This window comes from Tachypleus tridentatus, chromosome 6 (assembly GCF_004210375.1).
Source record: "Tachypleus tridentatus isolate NWPU-2018 chromosome 6, ASM421037v1, whole genome shotgun sequence".
Lineage (NCBI taxonomy): Eukaryota > Metazoa > Arthropoda > Merostomata > Xiphosura > Limulidae > Tachypleus > Tachypleus tridentatus.
In genome coordinates this window covers 54,520,565-54,535,849 of record NC_134830.1, presented here as the reverse complement: position 1 = coordinate 54,535,849, position 15,285 = coordinate 54,520,565, and the positions used below count along the sequence as shown (strand labels likewise).

Here is a 15,285-nt window from a genome sequence, read left to right as displayed (position 1 = left end):
AGCAATTTAGGTATTTTTAAAACTTCAAACGGCTTAGTCCATTTTTCTTATGGATTTTTTGCCTACTGATTAGATATAGACATTTGTTGTTGTTTTTTTTGCATTACTTTGTAGTCTGCAATATAAGGGTTTGGTTTTGAATTTTGCACAGTTTATGGTTGGTGGCGATGACCAGCTGCCAACTCTTGGGCTACTCTTTTACCAACGAATAGTGGGATTGACCATCACTTTATAACGCCCATACGGCTGAAAGGGCGAGCCTCGAAGTTAAATACACCCTTGTTCAGTAATCTAAGAGTTACAGAAACGAACACAATAATAATTAGACCAGAAATATGATATGTACTAAATAATAAGTGAATAATTTGACCAGAAAAAGTTCAACTAGAGAAAATGAAAAGTGTGTAGCCTAAATGAAATAGTTAAATCAAAATAGATTTAAATCAAACGACGAATTTCTATAATTTAAAGACGAAACATTAAAATGTTCTCAATAGTTAAATATAATACTGAACATGAAAAAAAGAAACGTTATATGTAAGAACTTTTTCCGTCCCAAAACTAATCCAGTCGTCACTGGATTTAAATGTACTTTAATTTAAACTATGTTGTTTGCACTACATACTTGTTCCTTCATTTCTCTGTATTCAGATTGTTTGCTTATATTTATTATAAATTATGTATGTCTGGTTTATTTACCTCCGCCACAGCAAATTGACCGGTTATGTTTTCACTCCTATGCGTGTGTGTCAGCAAGATTTCTTGATATGGCTGAAAGTTGGTACAGATTTCAACAAAGACTCAGCTTAAAGGTTATTAGCTTTTGGCAAGTTACGGTTACAGCAAAATCCCGTAACTCCTTGTTAATATTGGGACCGCTTTTTTCACACTTTTTGGTCTATAATTTAGTCAAAATGATAGGAGTTTGAAACGTGACGAACCTATCTAGAATATTATTTCTCATTGTTTCGCCAAGAATGACCAGTGTCCGTTGATAATGATGGACAATTTCATATTTTTAAGAGTCGTAATATTACCAACTCTACGTGGTGGCGTGTATTCTGTACTTTGTGTCCCTTTAGACCTTTACCATTGTGTTTGTTTTGTAGCTCCAGCTTACTGAAGATGAATCTCGAAGACAAAGAAACGTTTAATATGTGCTTCGTATTATTATGATGTTCGTGTGCAACTTTGTTATTAAATTACGTTCTCAAAAAAAATCGATTAACTGACGTGCTAAAATTTATTTTAAACATTCGTTACACTTGTACATGTCACATTTATTAGTTGTTACAATATAAAACAAATCCAGTATCAGTACGTGTTTATCTATCTTTAACTTGACTGCTAAGTATTTCAGCTGCTACAATACAAATCTAGTGCTTCTTCATTTTGTAACTTTTTCATGACGCCATTTTGGATCGAAAGTGAAACAATTTGTAAGTAGGTCAAATGCATGTATCTAGCGTTGAGGTTAGGTATTATTGAGAACGAATTAACTCGTCCGTGGCACTGTGTTACCGATCGGCTTTGACGAGTTATTTCGTCTACGGCACTGAACAGGTTAAATGAGGAAAATATAGTTGAGCTACAGTCCTTGCTCCAAACATGAAGACAAGCAAACCGAAAAGTAAATCAGCCGAGTGGTTGACGTCATATTTCCTCATAGTAAAGCACAACAAATATAGCACAGCGTGATAAGCACAAAGTAAAAAAGTAATATTGTCAAACAAAATTGTTTCTCATTCTTGCTTTCGTGTGAATTATTGAAAAAGACGCAATATAAACCAACACCTTTTCTAATACCACCAGCTAGGTGCGCAGCATCCTCGTACTTTCAAGGCGAAGGCTGTTCCTGTTCCTGTGCCTGTACTTTGACGAAATTGCGTTATTCTGACCTTTTCTAAGTAAACACACACACACACACACATATATGGTGCCCCCCTCCTCAGGAACTTCAGAAGATGACTTATTTGAATAATTTATTCAAAAATGTATTAGAAAACAATACTATTTAAATATAAATGACAAAATTAGGTTTGCATAAGTAAACCATAATCAGTCAAAGCATTGTATTTAAATTTCAAGGCAAATAAACTGAGGGTTTGTCTCTTCCCTCTGTCATCTGTTATTTATATTTAAATAGTATTGTTTCCTAATACATTTTTGAATAAATTATTCAAATGAATTATCTTCTGAAGTTCCCGAGGGAGGATTATTCCCCATTTTGCGGACGCCCATGTGAAAGTAGATTGAAGTAGTTAACTTTGTGGTGCATTTCAAGCACGAAATCTATGTTAGTAGTTTTCTATTCCTAACTCCTCTACAGTGCCACTGTCGAATGTCTAGAATCCGGGTTTCGATACCCGTGATAGGCAAAATACAGATAGCCCATTATCTCACTTTGTGCTTAATTATAGATAAACGTCACCAAACCCAACATAAAATATGTCTGTAAACAACCTTACACCATAGAAAGTTATTAAAACGGCACAAACGGAAAAGTTAACACTATGCTGTACTGGCCCCTGCTTAGCAGACAACAATGACGAAATCATATAATCGTGAAATGATTGTAACTTCCAGTTATATCAGTTAATCATACTCGTAACCACTATAGAGGCAAGGGAGCCAGTTGATAACATGAAATCGTAGCACCTAGACAAGATCAAATACAAATCATTCTTATTTTCCGAAAAGGCATTCGGTGATTTTCGATGGTCAAGTTTTTAACGTCTCCTATTATTTTCAACCTATATTTCAAAATAGGCTTCATACATAACTATCTTAGGAAGGAAGCAGTTGGTATGATGCCCCATCCGGAATGAAAACGGGTGTATAAAATTCATAGCTATAAACCTTTAATTTTCACAAAGCTAATAATAATAAGATATTTTATAAATTAAAAATTACCAGAATGCAAAACCGCCTTTTAAAAATGAAGACAAACACTAATAATTTGGTTAAGCTAACCCTCAAGAGATTTATGTTCCTCCCCTGCTATAGCGGTAACTCTTTGTATTTACAACGCTAACATCAGGGGTTCGATTCCTCGCGGTAGACTCAGCAGATAGTCGAATGTGGCTTTGCTATAACAAAGCACACAAAAGATTGATTTAGGATAATGAACGATGCAGTACAATATGTTACATAAACGTACACAAATATTTCGGTAGTGTTTGTCACAATGATATCTGGTTCAAGATCTCTCAGGTGGAAGGACATTATCCAACGACTTTACAAATTCCATAACAGCAAAAAAAAAAAAAAAGGAATAATACACAGTAACTTCGTGTTACTCCTGAGACCTGAAGGATTTGTTAGCCCTATCTTATTTGTGACGTATGTCAGCAGCACACGTCTCTCAGATAAAATCGTTTGTTCTAAATTTAAATGTTGCGTAACTATGTGGAAGAGATTTCCAGTTCTTCTGTATCTTCTTATAATTTGCAATCTCTCTTAAACTAAGTTGAAGAATGTAAAATTAGGCCCAGAAAACGGAAGTAGCGTGGTTCCGAGTACATTTTTAAAACAATCTTTAGGGAAATTTTCCCTCATGTGGCCACATCCGATAAATTAAGACGACATCGTATATGGTCCTTGGTCTATACACTTATATTAGATCAATTATTCAATAAGTAGCTCCAGTCTGGTTAAATATGAGTATATAATGGTGATAAAACACACAACAGAAAATTACACAGCCAGGTAAAGTCCTATATTTTAGGAATGACATAAAATGATAAATTCCGAAATGAGCATTTTGTACTTTTTACTATCCCACCCACGCAGGAAACCTTTAAGACAAAAAAAAATATACAATTGGTAAAAAAAAAAGCAAGAAAACTATTTTAAGGATTAAAAAACGTGTTAATATCAACTTAATTATTAAATCTGATTGTTTCGGTAATTGGTTGAGCTGTTTGCGATATTGTTTTCAAAAATATTTACCTGTTTATGGTGCCTTGCTGGAACAACGGTAAGTCTACTGATTTACAACGCTAAAATCAGGAGTTCCATTCCCCTCAGGTAGCCCGATGTGCCTTTGCTATAACAAAACACACACTGTGTTTAATATTTTTTCCAACTTACTTTTTATCATTCCGTCTTTATTACTTCGAATCATAAATATTACCATGTCTTGCTGAATCAGACTTGCAATTCTAAAATCCGGGGTTACTACTAGTTATACCAACCACAACTTGTACGAGCTCGAACAAAATGAATAGAAACTATAACGAGAGTGCTTTCAAAATGTGGCCCTTCTTTCTTTTGTGCTGGCAAACTGGGCAAGAAGAAAGCTCCACAGTTTGAAAGCGCTCAGTTTCTATTCATTTCTATTGAGACTTCCTGATACTACATCTTTCTAACATCATGATTCTATGAGCTGAATATATTTACTAAATGCTCTTTCTATTTGCAACAGTGACGCATTTAAGGTTGTGTGGGCCCTACATCAAGTAATTTTATATACAATAAAATTTATTAATGAGCCCCCCTCTAGTCCATACCTGGATATGCCACTGATCTGCAGTCACTATACTTATATTGACAACTGTTTTGTACTGATAAACAAATATTCAGTATCAAGTTTCTTATTACCGACATATTTCGTATTGTTTATTTGCAAGAATATCATTCCCAAAACAATTTTTAACCAAAGTTTTATTTTCAAACATTCTAATAATGAGCTAGTAATATGAAATCACATCCAAATTCAATATTTTATATTCAACAAATTTTGGTAACATCACAAAGAAAATTTGTAAATTGTACAAAACAAAACACATTAATGCATACTAGGACAGAGGTGGCATAAAATCCGATTTGAATAGTTACAAATCGATGTAGATGGCCTGGAAAATGTTCTGTACAGAACAGATGTAAAACATTCTGAAATAATTTACTCTATAATTGAATATTTTATTATACAGAGCTCTTAAAAACAATCTTAATTACTCGTACATAAAACCAGTTTTAGCTTATAATGAAGTGCATCTCAGACAACAATGAAAATTATAGTCAAATTAACTAAAACATTTTATACAATAAAACTGAAAATTCACTATCTGATCAACAGATGGAAGACACTTTACTATCACCATTCCTTTTTTGTTAGGGGGGGGAGGGAAGTGGGAAGTTACTGCTCAAGTAAATAAGAGTATATAAGAAGTCTCCTTTTTGTGAAATTATTCTGTGTCTTAGCAAAACATTAAACTATAATAAGAGTACAAAACTGTTTTGAATTTATAAATACATTTTTCAAGTTTAGTTTCATTATTTCATTCTATTAATTTGTTTAATACATTTAACCCAAACTGCATGTTGTGCAACAGGCCTTTCTTGATTGTCTTCCTATTACATGCTCTAATTTATGTTTTTTTCTTCTTTTCAACAATCATTATTTAATGTCAGAAAGAATGGCTATGAATCCACATCTAAGTAAATATTTTTAAATCGGAAAATTCACAATAACCGTTTCAAGCTGCATTCCTTTTAAATCACTAAAATCAACCTGAATATAAACTTTGATAAAATATCACATTCCAACTTTTAGCAATAAGGTACAATTAAAAGCTTTAATTACTCTGTATACACATCAATACTTCAAACAAACACCTTATAATTTTATCTTTTATATGCACAGATTATCACGACTTTCTTTTCAATAATGCATAGTATTACAAGGTTGTATTTTTCTGTGGAAGACCAGAATTATCAAAGAATCAATAATTTTTCATACATTTCTAAATTGTTTTTAAAATTATAATTCTCTTACTAAGCATTACATTTTTCTGTGGTTTAATCTGACCAAAAATAGGACTAACTTTTGTAAGTACACTGTGTAGTTAATTTAGATGATTTGTGCCCAAGTCCCACATTAACTCCATCAAAAATCAGCAGTAGGATTAGGAAGAACTTCAGAATTGGGTAATATTGGTGTACTAGATTTTAAGGAGGCAACAGGTGGTGGTGGTGGCAGCTGTCGACGAATTTGATTTTCTTTTGAAGCATCTGAAAGCATCAATTTAAATAATAAAACATTTTAAGAAGGCTATAAAGAAATTACTTTATTCATTCACAAATAAAAACATCATAGTTTACTTTAATAAGTTTTTAAAAGCTTCCTTTCTGCGAGTGACTAAGATGACCAACCAAGAACAGGGTGGTGAGAATTGCGAACATGTAGTAACTTGTTATAAATCTTTTTAGAGTTTGATTCTTTTCTTATATGTTAACACTATTCCTTTCTATTTGTTAAAAAAACATCAGCAATTCATAAAACTTAACAGAAAATTTCAAACCTTCCATTTTAGCCATGGTTTCTCAGTTGAAACATTTAAAAAGAGAATTAAGTTTAAGTTTATAAAACTGCAATATAATGCATATGATTCACATCCATAATGTGTATAGAATAAGGTTGTAGTAATCAAGTATCACTTGTTGTCATGGTTAGTTAGCCTATATGATTACTTAAGTTTAATTATCAATTACATGCTAATTACTTTATGTTTTGACTGCTAACTTGCTGTTGTCTTCAAGGTAGGGTTACACATTTGTGGTGGCAATGGCAGGGATTTGGTACTTTTGTTTGTCTAATTAGTTACAACTTATTAACTAGTTAATGCCTAACACTTCAAAAACGATTTGCAGCTACAATCATCATAGAAACAGTTCATCTTTAGACTTCCCAGAGACAACAGCTCAAATGTAGGATATAAATTAGTTAGTAATTAGTATCTCAATAATAAAAGCATAACTAATTTATAACAAGGGTTAGGTGTTCGTGAAGGCTACAAGAACACTGTAGAAAATGCACCTTTTGAAGACAGAATACTGTGAAACAACGAACTTCTGGTTTATTATTGTCTGAAAAACAAAACTTCAAAATAATAAACAAATATCAAAACATGCAAAAACAAAAAATTAACTTTATGAGCATTTATTAATTCAAATTAAGATTTGTTGAGAAGTAAGAAAAGTAGACATTAAGCCTAACTGAAAGCCCAGCTTACTGGGTAATTAAGTTAAACATTTTCCAGATTGGAAGGGTATTGCTGATATCCTTTATAGTAGAAATACTTAAAAGTTACAAGAAAATTAGAAGAAACCTATTAAATAGTATATAGTTTTGTCTGAAAAAAACAACAACTCATGTAATATGATTTGACTTTACAACTTTTCTTTCATGTTGCAAGCTTTCAAAAATTCAACTTTTTTTAAATATTGACTAGAAAGCTCCTTTTATCCTTACAAACAGTTTTAACTTTACTGATTTAATTAACTTATTTGCTTTGCTGCCCACAGTAGTCACTACTTCCAGGTATAAGTTATTAAAAGCAGTGAATAAACTAACAAAGATTCACTGGTGACTTAGGATATAACCATTAACAAGGAGTTCTCAGTAGCTATAGCACTTGAAATTAATTTAGGCAGGATTAGATTAAATTAATATACAAGACTCCCCCTTTTTTTTCCTCTTTTTATTATCTATATTTTTGTGTGCTAGGCAGGATTAGAGTAAATTCACTTATGAGACCTTTGGGTGTGATCAAATACATCAATCTAAAGGGTTTGACCATTCGAGTTCAAAACTGTAATTAGATCTTCAAAAACAATTCTGTGAACTGCTGTACCACTGCTAAAAGTAGAGAAAGATCAGACCAAACAACAGCAATTTTCCAAACGTTCTTGATCAGAATGAATTTATATCAAGCAAACATACTTCACTTTCAATAAATTATAATTTCTATTATAAGAAAAACTTAACAATAAAATCCAATCAATAAAGATTTGAATCATTGCAATAAAAGCAGCCTACTACACACTTTAAACCTGACTAGTCTTGCCACACAAAAAATTTCCATAGCCTTCAAACAAATAATGTAACAAAAGAACATTTTAAGGAATCAAAACAAAATCCACAGACACTATACAAATACTTCATATCTGTGGCTTGTGCACAAGTCTTCTAAACTTATCATTAATGTTAAATGTTCTTCTCTGCAGGAAATATATCTAATTACTCTCCCATGGGGCTACAAATTATTTCTCATACCATTTCACCTGTAGCTTTATTCCAAAGCTTAACTTCATTAGTAGCTGTTCAGATCACATGCTATGACTTCATAATAGGGTGGGAAGAGGCCTTGTAATAATAAAACCTCAAACAGAAAAGATAAATCTCAAGAGAAATAAAACTTAACTAATTGCATTGTCAGGTTATGAAAATTTCTCATAAAAAAGGCAAAACTTGTGCTTTTGGATGAGTACAAATATTCTCTAAGCCTAACTAGGCTTACCCAATTAGTGTATTGTTTATAAGCATGAATGTTTTGAGATGCACAGAAACAAATTTGAAATTTTGAAAATTTTTTCCTCTGTGAATTAAGAACAAAATTACAACATTTACAAAATATATTATTAAAATTTAATTACAATTATTAATTTGATATAAATTTTGAAATTTAGTATGTACGTGTGCACTCTGTACCAAACGTGTTCTTTGCAATCTGGAAGAAGTTAACTACAAAGCTATACTGTTTCCACTCCTGCAAGTTTCAGTTCCATCTCTTTGTTTTGTTCTCTTAAACAGTGATGTATGTAATAGTTTGTCACATTTTTATAACACAATTATAATAACAACAACAACAACTACCGACAGGTATGGTTAATGAGGTATGAGGAATTTGGTCGAGGCCTCAGGCAAAGTGGGCCTCATATTTACACTTATTTTTTTGCATTTGCTAAGCTTTTCAAATTGCTTTTATGTATCCCCAATCAGATAAGAAAGAGAGACGCTCTCAGCTTATGACAGTAAATTATATATACCAATTAAATATTGAAATTATGTTTCAATTTTCTTTTAGGCTAGTGATAGCATTTTCTGTTTTCATGGGTCAATTTCATTTTTGTATACATATATGGCCAGAGACCTCAAGAGATAGAAGTAGCCCAGGCCTCCCTGAACCTCTGAGCAAGCCTGCTGACAAGTCATAAAATCCTTGAAATGTTTGGACTTTTTGAAATTTTTTCTTTCAATGGAACTGTTACTTCAAGATTTTCCAATGTTAGTGTTTTGTTAGATTTAAAAGAAAGCTAAATGAGAGCTATTTACACTAAAGGGAAGGTGGCTAGTCAACATTATTCATCACTAACTCTTGTTATACAGAATAATGGAATTAGGCTGTTGTTTCTCTAACACATCAATGACCTCATAGAGCACAGTGCAATTTCATTAGTTATTTATCAGGTTATCCCTAAAGTAATGTCCGATTTTAGGTTCAGACAAAGAGAAAGGATTTCAAATGTTTTTAAATGTTATTTAATCAGTAACGTATGTTCCATTTTTATTAATTATGGACTGCAAACGATTCACAAGCTTTTGAATGTCACTCCTATAAAATTCTTGGGGTTTGAAGGAAAAGAATGTAGAAAGGGTAGTTTTGACATCTTCATGTGTTCCAAGCTCTTTTCCCATTAAGATAGCTCTGGAAACTTTGGAATAGATGATAATCAGATGGGGCAAGGTCTGGAGAATAAAGAGGATGTGGAAATTTCCCCAGTCTATCTATCTCTTCAATCTTTGTAGATGTGATCCTTGCTGTATGGGGCAGTGCATTATCTTGATGCAACACAACACCTTTACGATTGATCAAAGCAGGCCTCTTTTGTTTCAGTGTAACATTCAAGCACTTTAACTGTTGACAATAAAAGTCTGATGTAATGGTTACATTGAGCCACAGCAACTCAAAGTGTTTCACACCAACAATATCCCACCAAATGCTTAACAAGACTTTCCTAATGTAGAGGTCCATTTTGGACTATACTTTAGCCAGTTTACCTGCACTGAGCCATTGTCTGCAGTACTTAACATTTTTATAATATATCCATTTTTCATCTCCAGTCACTAATCTGCCCAAAAAATGTAAGTTACTTTCACGAGAGCACAGAGAAGTGCAAAAGTCCACACTTGCTCTAAGGTGGGCTTCTGTCAAATCATGGGGGACCCATTTTTCAAGTTTGTACACCTTTCCAAGCTGTTACAGATGATGATGAACTATTGAATGGGTTGAATTAAGCTTCTGTGCTAGTTCTTCAACTATTACTGTACAATCTTCATCAAGTGCAGCCAGCAATAAGTCACCATTAAACTCAATAGGACAACCTGAACGTGGTACATCACTAAAACTATAGTTACTTGATCTAAACTTCTGAAACCACCTTCGACATTTTCTTTCATTGAGAGACTTTGATTGATTGATTGATTGATTTATGGCACAAAGCAGCTAGGCTATCTGCGCCAAACGTCCGGTAAAAAGGTAAAAATAAAGTAAATGTAGTAAAATACATAAAAGGAAATGAAGGTAAAACAAAACATCATTGAAAAACAGAAAAAGTATAAAACCAATGTTGACACCTAGTCTACAATGTTAAGAGAGAAAGCAGAGTAAAAGAGGTTGTAAAGTACTTACTCTAGCAAAATGGTAATGATCATAACCCGCCAGGAAGACTAACAGGTAAGTATAAGAACCACTGTCAGTCACCTGAAGTTGGTCTTTCCAGTCCTGGTTCCGGGTTACGTGTCATTATGGCCAGTACTAAAAGGTAAAGTAATAAAAGTGTTAAATGACATGTAGCAAAAGTGTAATAACAACTACAAAGTTGTAAAGGTCTTCCTGTAGCAGAATGGTAATGATCATAACCCGCCAGGAAGACTAACAGGTAAGTATAAGAATCACCGTCAGTCACCTGAAGTTGGTCTTTCCAGTCCTGGTTCCAGGTTATGTGTCATTATGGCCAGTACTAAAAGGTAAAGTAGTAAAAGTGTTAAATGACATGCAGCAAAAGTGTAAAAACAAATCGCCAGGACGACTAACGAGTAGTTCAAACAGCAGCATTAGTCACCTGAAGTTGACCTTTCCAGTCCTGGTGTCGAGTTATTTAATGTTCTGGCCATTTTCCAATGTGAAATTGAATTAGAGAGAATGAAACTGTAAAAAAGGAACCACAATTAAAAAGATGTAATGAATAAATATGCAACACTTAAATGAGATTAAAAAGATTAATGGCCATTAAAAAACTAAAAACTTTATCAAGGTGGACAGTGTCACCATCACCAATAACACTGTCCAATGTTACAGATAAACCTTGGGAAAAAACATGTTTAAAATATTGCCGTCGTTGAGAAGTGTAACGATGGCAAGAAAGTAAAATGTGGCTGATAGTGATTTGAGTGTTACACAAACTACACATTGGTGCATCAGTTCCAGATAAAAGAAAACAATGAGTTAAAAAACTGACGTAGTCTAGTTAGAACAACTTCCTCTTTCCGAACTTTACGGAAGCTAGATGGTCAAAGCCCAATATAGGGTTTTATTTGAAAAAGCTTGTTTTCGCATTGCTCACTCCAAGTGGACAGCCAGCTGGCATGGAGCTGAGCCTTGAATACAAGACCATAGACCATGTACGGAATAGGCACAGTGGTGATAGTGCTGGAGCAGATAGATTTAGCTGCCCTATCTGCAAGCTCGTTTCCGCAAATACCAACATAGCCTGGTATCCAGAAAAACTGGATAGAAGTAGCAGTTAATGAGAAACTGGCCAGTCGGTTTTGAATATCAGCGAGAACAGGGTGTGAGCTAACGTGTAGCGATTCCAGGGCCAGTATAGAACTAAGCAAGTCAGTATAAATAGTGCAGTTGGAGTACTGCTCAGCTGCAATATGATCTAGGACAAAATGATATGGCATACAGTTCAGCAGTGAACACAGAAGCTGTAGAGGGGATTCTGCGCGCAACTACCGAACCGCAGCAAACCATAGCAGAGCCCACTGAATTACCTGATTTGGAACCATCTGTATAAATGGGAACAGAATGATTGTTTGAAAGATGTCCATTAAATAAAAGACGGTACTTCCAATCTGGAGTATCTGCATTTTTCAGATGACTGAAATAAAGGTCACATTTGGGGGCTGTAATAAGCCATGGTGGGATGGGCTGACCTGTGGAATCTGCAATGTTATCCAAGGACAAACCCAATTCATCCAATTGTGCCCGGATGCGAAGGCCAAATGGAGTAATGGCAGATAGTCTGTTCTGAAAAAAGTACGGCCCACCGAGGAAGGAAAACACATCTCCAGGTGCGATGCTTTGTTAAGGAACAAAGGTTCGAAGAATATTGTAAAGATAGTTGCAAACGGCGAAGGTGCAGAGAAGGTTCATGAGATTCAACGTATAAGCTTTGAACTGGAGAGGTACAGAAAGCCCAAGTGCAGAGTTGAAGTCCTTGGTGATGAATGGGGTCCAGCATCTCTAAGGCCGAGGGTCTGGCAGAGCCATAGACCATTGATCCATAGTTGAGTTTTGATCAAATAAGAGCACGATATACCTTTAACATTAAACGTCGGTCCGCTCCCCAACTGGTAGAAGAGAGGACACGGAGGATGTTCAGTGCTCTTGTGCATTTGACCCGAAGCTGCTTTAAGTGTGGTATAAAGGTCAGCTTACGATCAAAGATAAGCCCCAAGAACTTGGTCTCAGGGACCACTGGCAGCAAAACTTCACCGATATGAAGTTCAGGATCAGGGTGAATACCCCGTTGGCAGCAAAAGTGCATGCATACAGTTTTAGAGAGAGAGAAATTAAAGCCATTCGCCATAGTCCACTTCAGTACACGATTGAGGGCAGTTTGTAGTTGCCACTCAATATATCTCATGTTCGACGACTGACATGAGATGTAAAAGTTGTCGACATGCAGCCCATTCGCAATAGTGAGAAGGAGTTGTTCATTGATGGAATTTATCTTTTTACTGAAAAGTGTGACACTCAAAACACAGCCTTGAGGGACTCCAAGTTCCTGTACAAAAGAACGGGAAAGTGTCGAACCCACACGAACTTGGAATCTCCTGTCCATTAAAATTTTTTTTAATAAGCTTGGATAAATGGCCACGTAACCCATATGTATGGAGGTCTCGCAAAACGCCATACCTCCATGTTGTGTCATAAGCCTTCTCAATGTCAAAGAATATTGATACAAGATGTTGGCGTTTGAGAAAGGCTTCGCTGATTGATTTTTCAAGACGAATTAGGTGGTCTGTGGTGGAGTGCTGTCGTCAGAACCCACACTGGGTGGGCGAGAGGAGGTTGTTTGGATTCGAGGAACCAAACAAGACAAGCATTAACCATCCTTTCTAAAGGTCTTACAGAGACAGCTCGTCAAAGCAATTGGACGGTAGTTTGAAGGAATCTTGGGATCTTTCCCTGACTTAGAGAAAGGTAAAATAATAGCCTGGAGCCAGGCATCAGGAAAAACATTCTCCTGCCAGAACCAGTTACAGACAATCAGAAGGACATCAAGAAAAGCAGGAGATAGATGGTGCAGCATGTCACAATGAACATCATCAGGTCCAACAGATGTACTGGCAGACCGATGAAGGGCCATTTTCAGTTCCACCAGTGTAAAGGAACAATTATAGTAAAAAAAACAGTCAGTTCGAAAGGAAAGACGTGAACGCTCTGCTCGAGTCTTGATGGCCAAGAAGGTGGAGGAACAAGCAGAAGTGCGAGATACCCGGCAAAAGCTTTCACCTAGAGTATCAGCAATGCTCCGGACATCAGCCACCTCCTGACCATCAGAAAGTAAGATCGAGAGGGGGACAGAATTGTAGTGCCCATTAACCTTTCGAATCCTGTCCCATATGATCTTGGAACTGGTGGTAGAAGATGTGCTAGTTGTGAACTTTATCCAAGATTCCTTCTGGCTTTGACGTCTTACCCACCTAGCATGTGCACGGCCCGTTGGAAAGCAACGGGGTTTGAAAGTGTGGGATATCTACGAAAAATATCCCAGGCCCGTTTTTGAGCCCTCTGTGCTAAGTGGCAAGCAGGATTCCACCATGGACGAGGATATCGTGGAAAACGTGTCGAGGTTTTAGAATGCACTGAGCAGCTGCTTGTATAATACAACCAGTTACCGCTGCCACACAGTTGTCTATTGATGGCTGATTTACGATGGCAGGATCAAGTTCTGCGGGAGCAGTGAAAGTGGACCAGTCTCTCTCAAAAGGATAGGAAAATGATCACTGCCTAGTGGATTACTGTCAACCCTCCATGATAAATGGGAGAATAATGAAGGGGAGTAAACCGAGAAATCAATAGCGATAAAGGACTGACTAGATGCATGAAAATAAGTGGAAGAACCAGTATTGAAAAGAGAAAGATTGTGATCAGAGAGCGACCCCTCCCATCAATAACAGCACTTCCCCAGAGGGGATGATGTCCATTGAAGTCCCCCAGGATTAGAAATGGATACAGCAACTGTTCAACGAGAGCATCAAGGTCTGATTGATCATATGTCTCTCGAGGGAATAGGTAGAGAGAACAAACAGTGATGGTATGACCCAAGGAAACATGAATGGCTACGGCCTCCAAGGGTGTGTTGAGTGACAAAGACAGGGTGGGCACATGCTGATCAACCAATAGTGCCACCCCTCCATGTACTCGTCCATCACACAGCCTGTCATTTCTGTACAGAGAAAACTGTCGAATGGTGACTGTATCAGCAGGTTTGAGAAATGTTTCTTGTAAGGAAAGACAAAAGGATGGTAAGAAGCAATCAGTGTTTTGATATCATCCAAATTAGAACATAAACCTCGACAGTTCCATTGCATCAAGGTGGCCATTTTTAATGACGGGTAGGTAAAGTGGATGGAGAACCCTTCTGTTTACGACCACGTCTTTTTTCCTTACTGTCCTTAGTCGGAGGAGGTCTATCGACCTCCATGGATCCTGCCCTGGGTTGAGTGGGCAGGTCTTTGTTATTGGAAGGGGATTCCAGTGACTGAGGATGCGAATGAATGATTGTTTTGCCTCTTGGGGTGGGAGAAAAAGATGTATCAGAAGAAATGCCTGTATTTGAAACTGAAGGATGTGGATCTTGAGGTTTGTTGGAACGTATGGGAGGAACAGAGATGGGTGTGGAAGTCGATTCAACCTTTTTAACCATGGAGGTCAAAAGGCTTTTCATTTGTTTTGAAAACGATTGTCTTGGAGGCACAGAGAGATCTGTCTGCACTCCCACTGTAGTTGTGGAATGAAGTGCAGCAGCATATGTCCGATATGGAGTGGTGGGCAGCAATTTCAGAGCCTCAGGATAACTAATATTATGTATCGTTTTCAAATGCTGCACCTCTTTTTCCTCCAACCATTTTGGGCAAGAACGAAAGTAGGAGGGGTGAGAACCATTGCAGTTGACGCAACGTGGGTCCACGTCACATTCATAGGC

General features: G+C 36.1%; 1 protein-coding gene across 11 annotated transcripts in view; it reads right to left on the bottom strand.

Annotated features, from left to right (window-relative positions):
• Positions 1-15,285, bottom strand: part of LOC143252546 (uncharacterized) — a 49,419-nt gene that overhangs the window by 7,670 nt on the left and 26,464 nt on the right. For 8 of the 11 annotated variants that reach the window (XM_076504861.1, XM_076504863.1, XM_076504860.1 and 5 more), the window contains one exon: positions 4,651-6,015. In XM_076504861.1, the coding sequence (XP_076360976.1) occupies positions 5,891-6,015 (125 nt within the window). In that variant the 3' untranslated portion in view covers positions 4,651-5,890. Of the gene's footprint in view, positions 1-126; positions 292-3,951; positions 4,049-4,650; positions 6,016-10,475; positions 10,807-15,285 lie in introns of those variants that run through there. The other 3 variants (XR_013029041.1, XR_013029040.1, XR_013029042.1) reach the window with 3 other exon arrangements.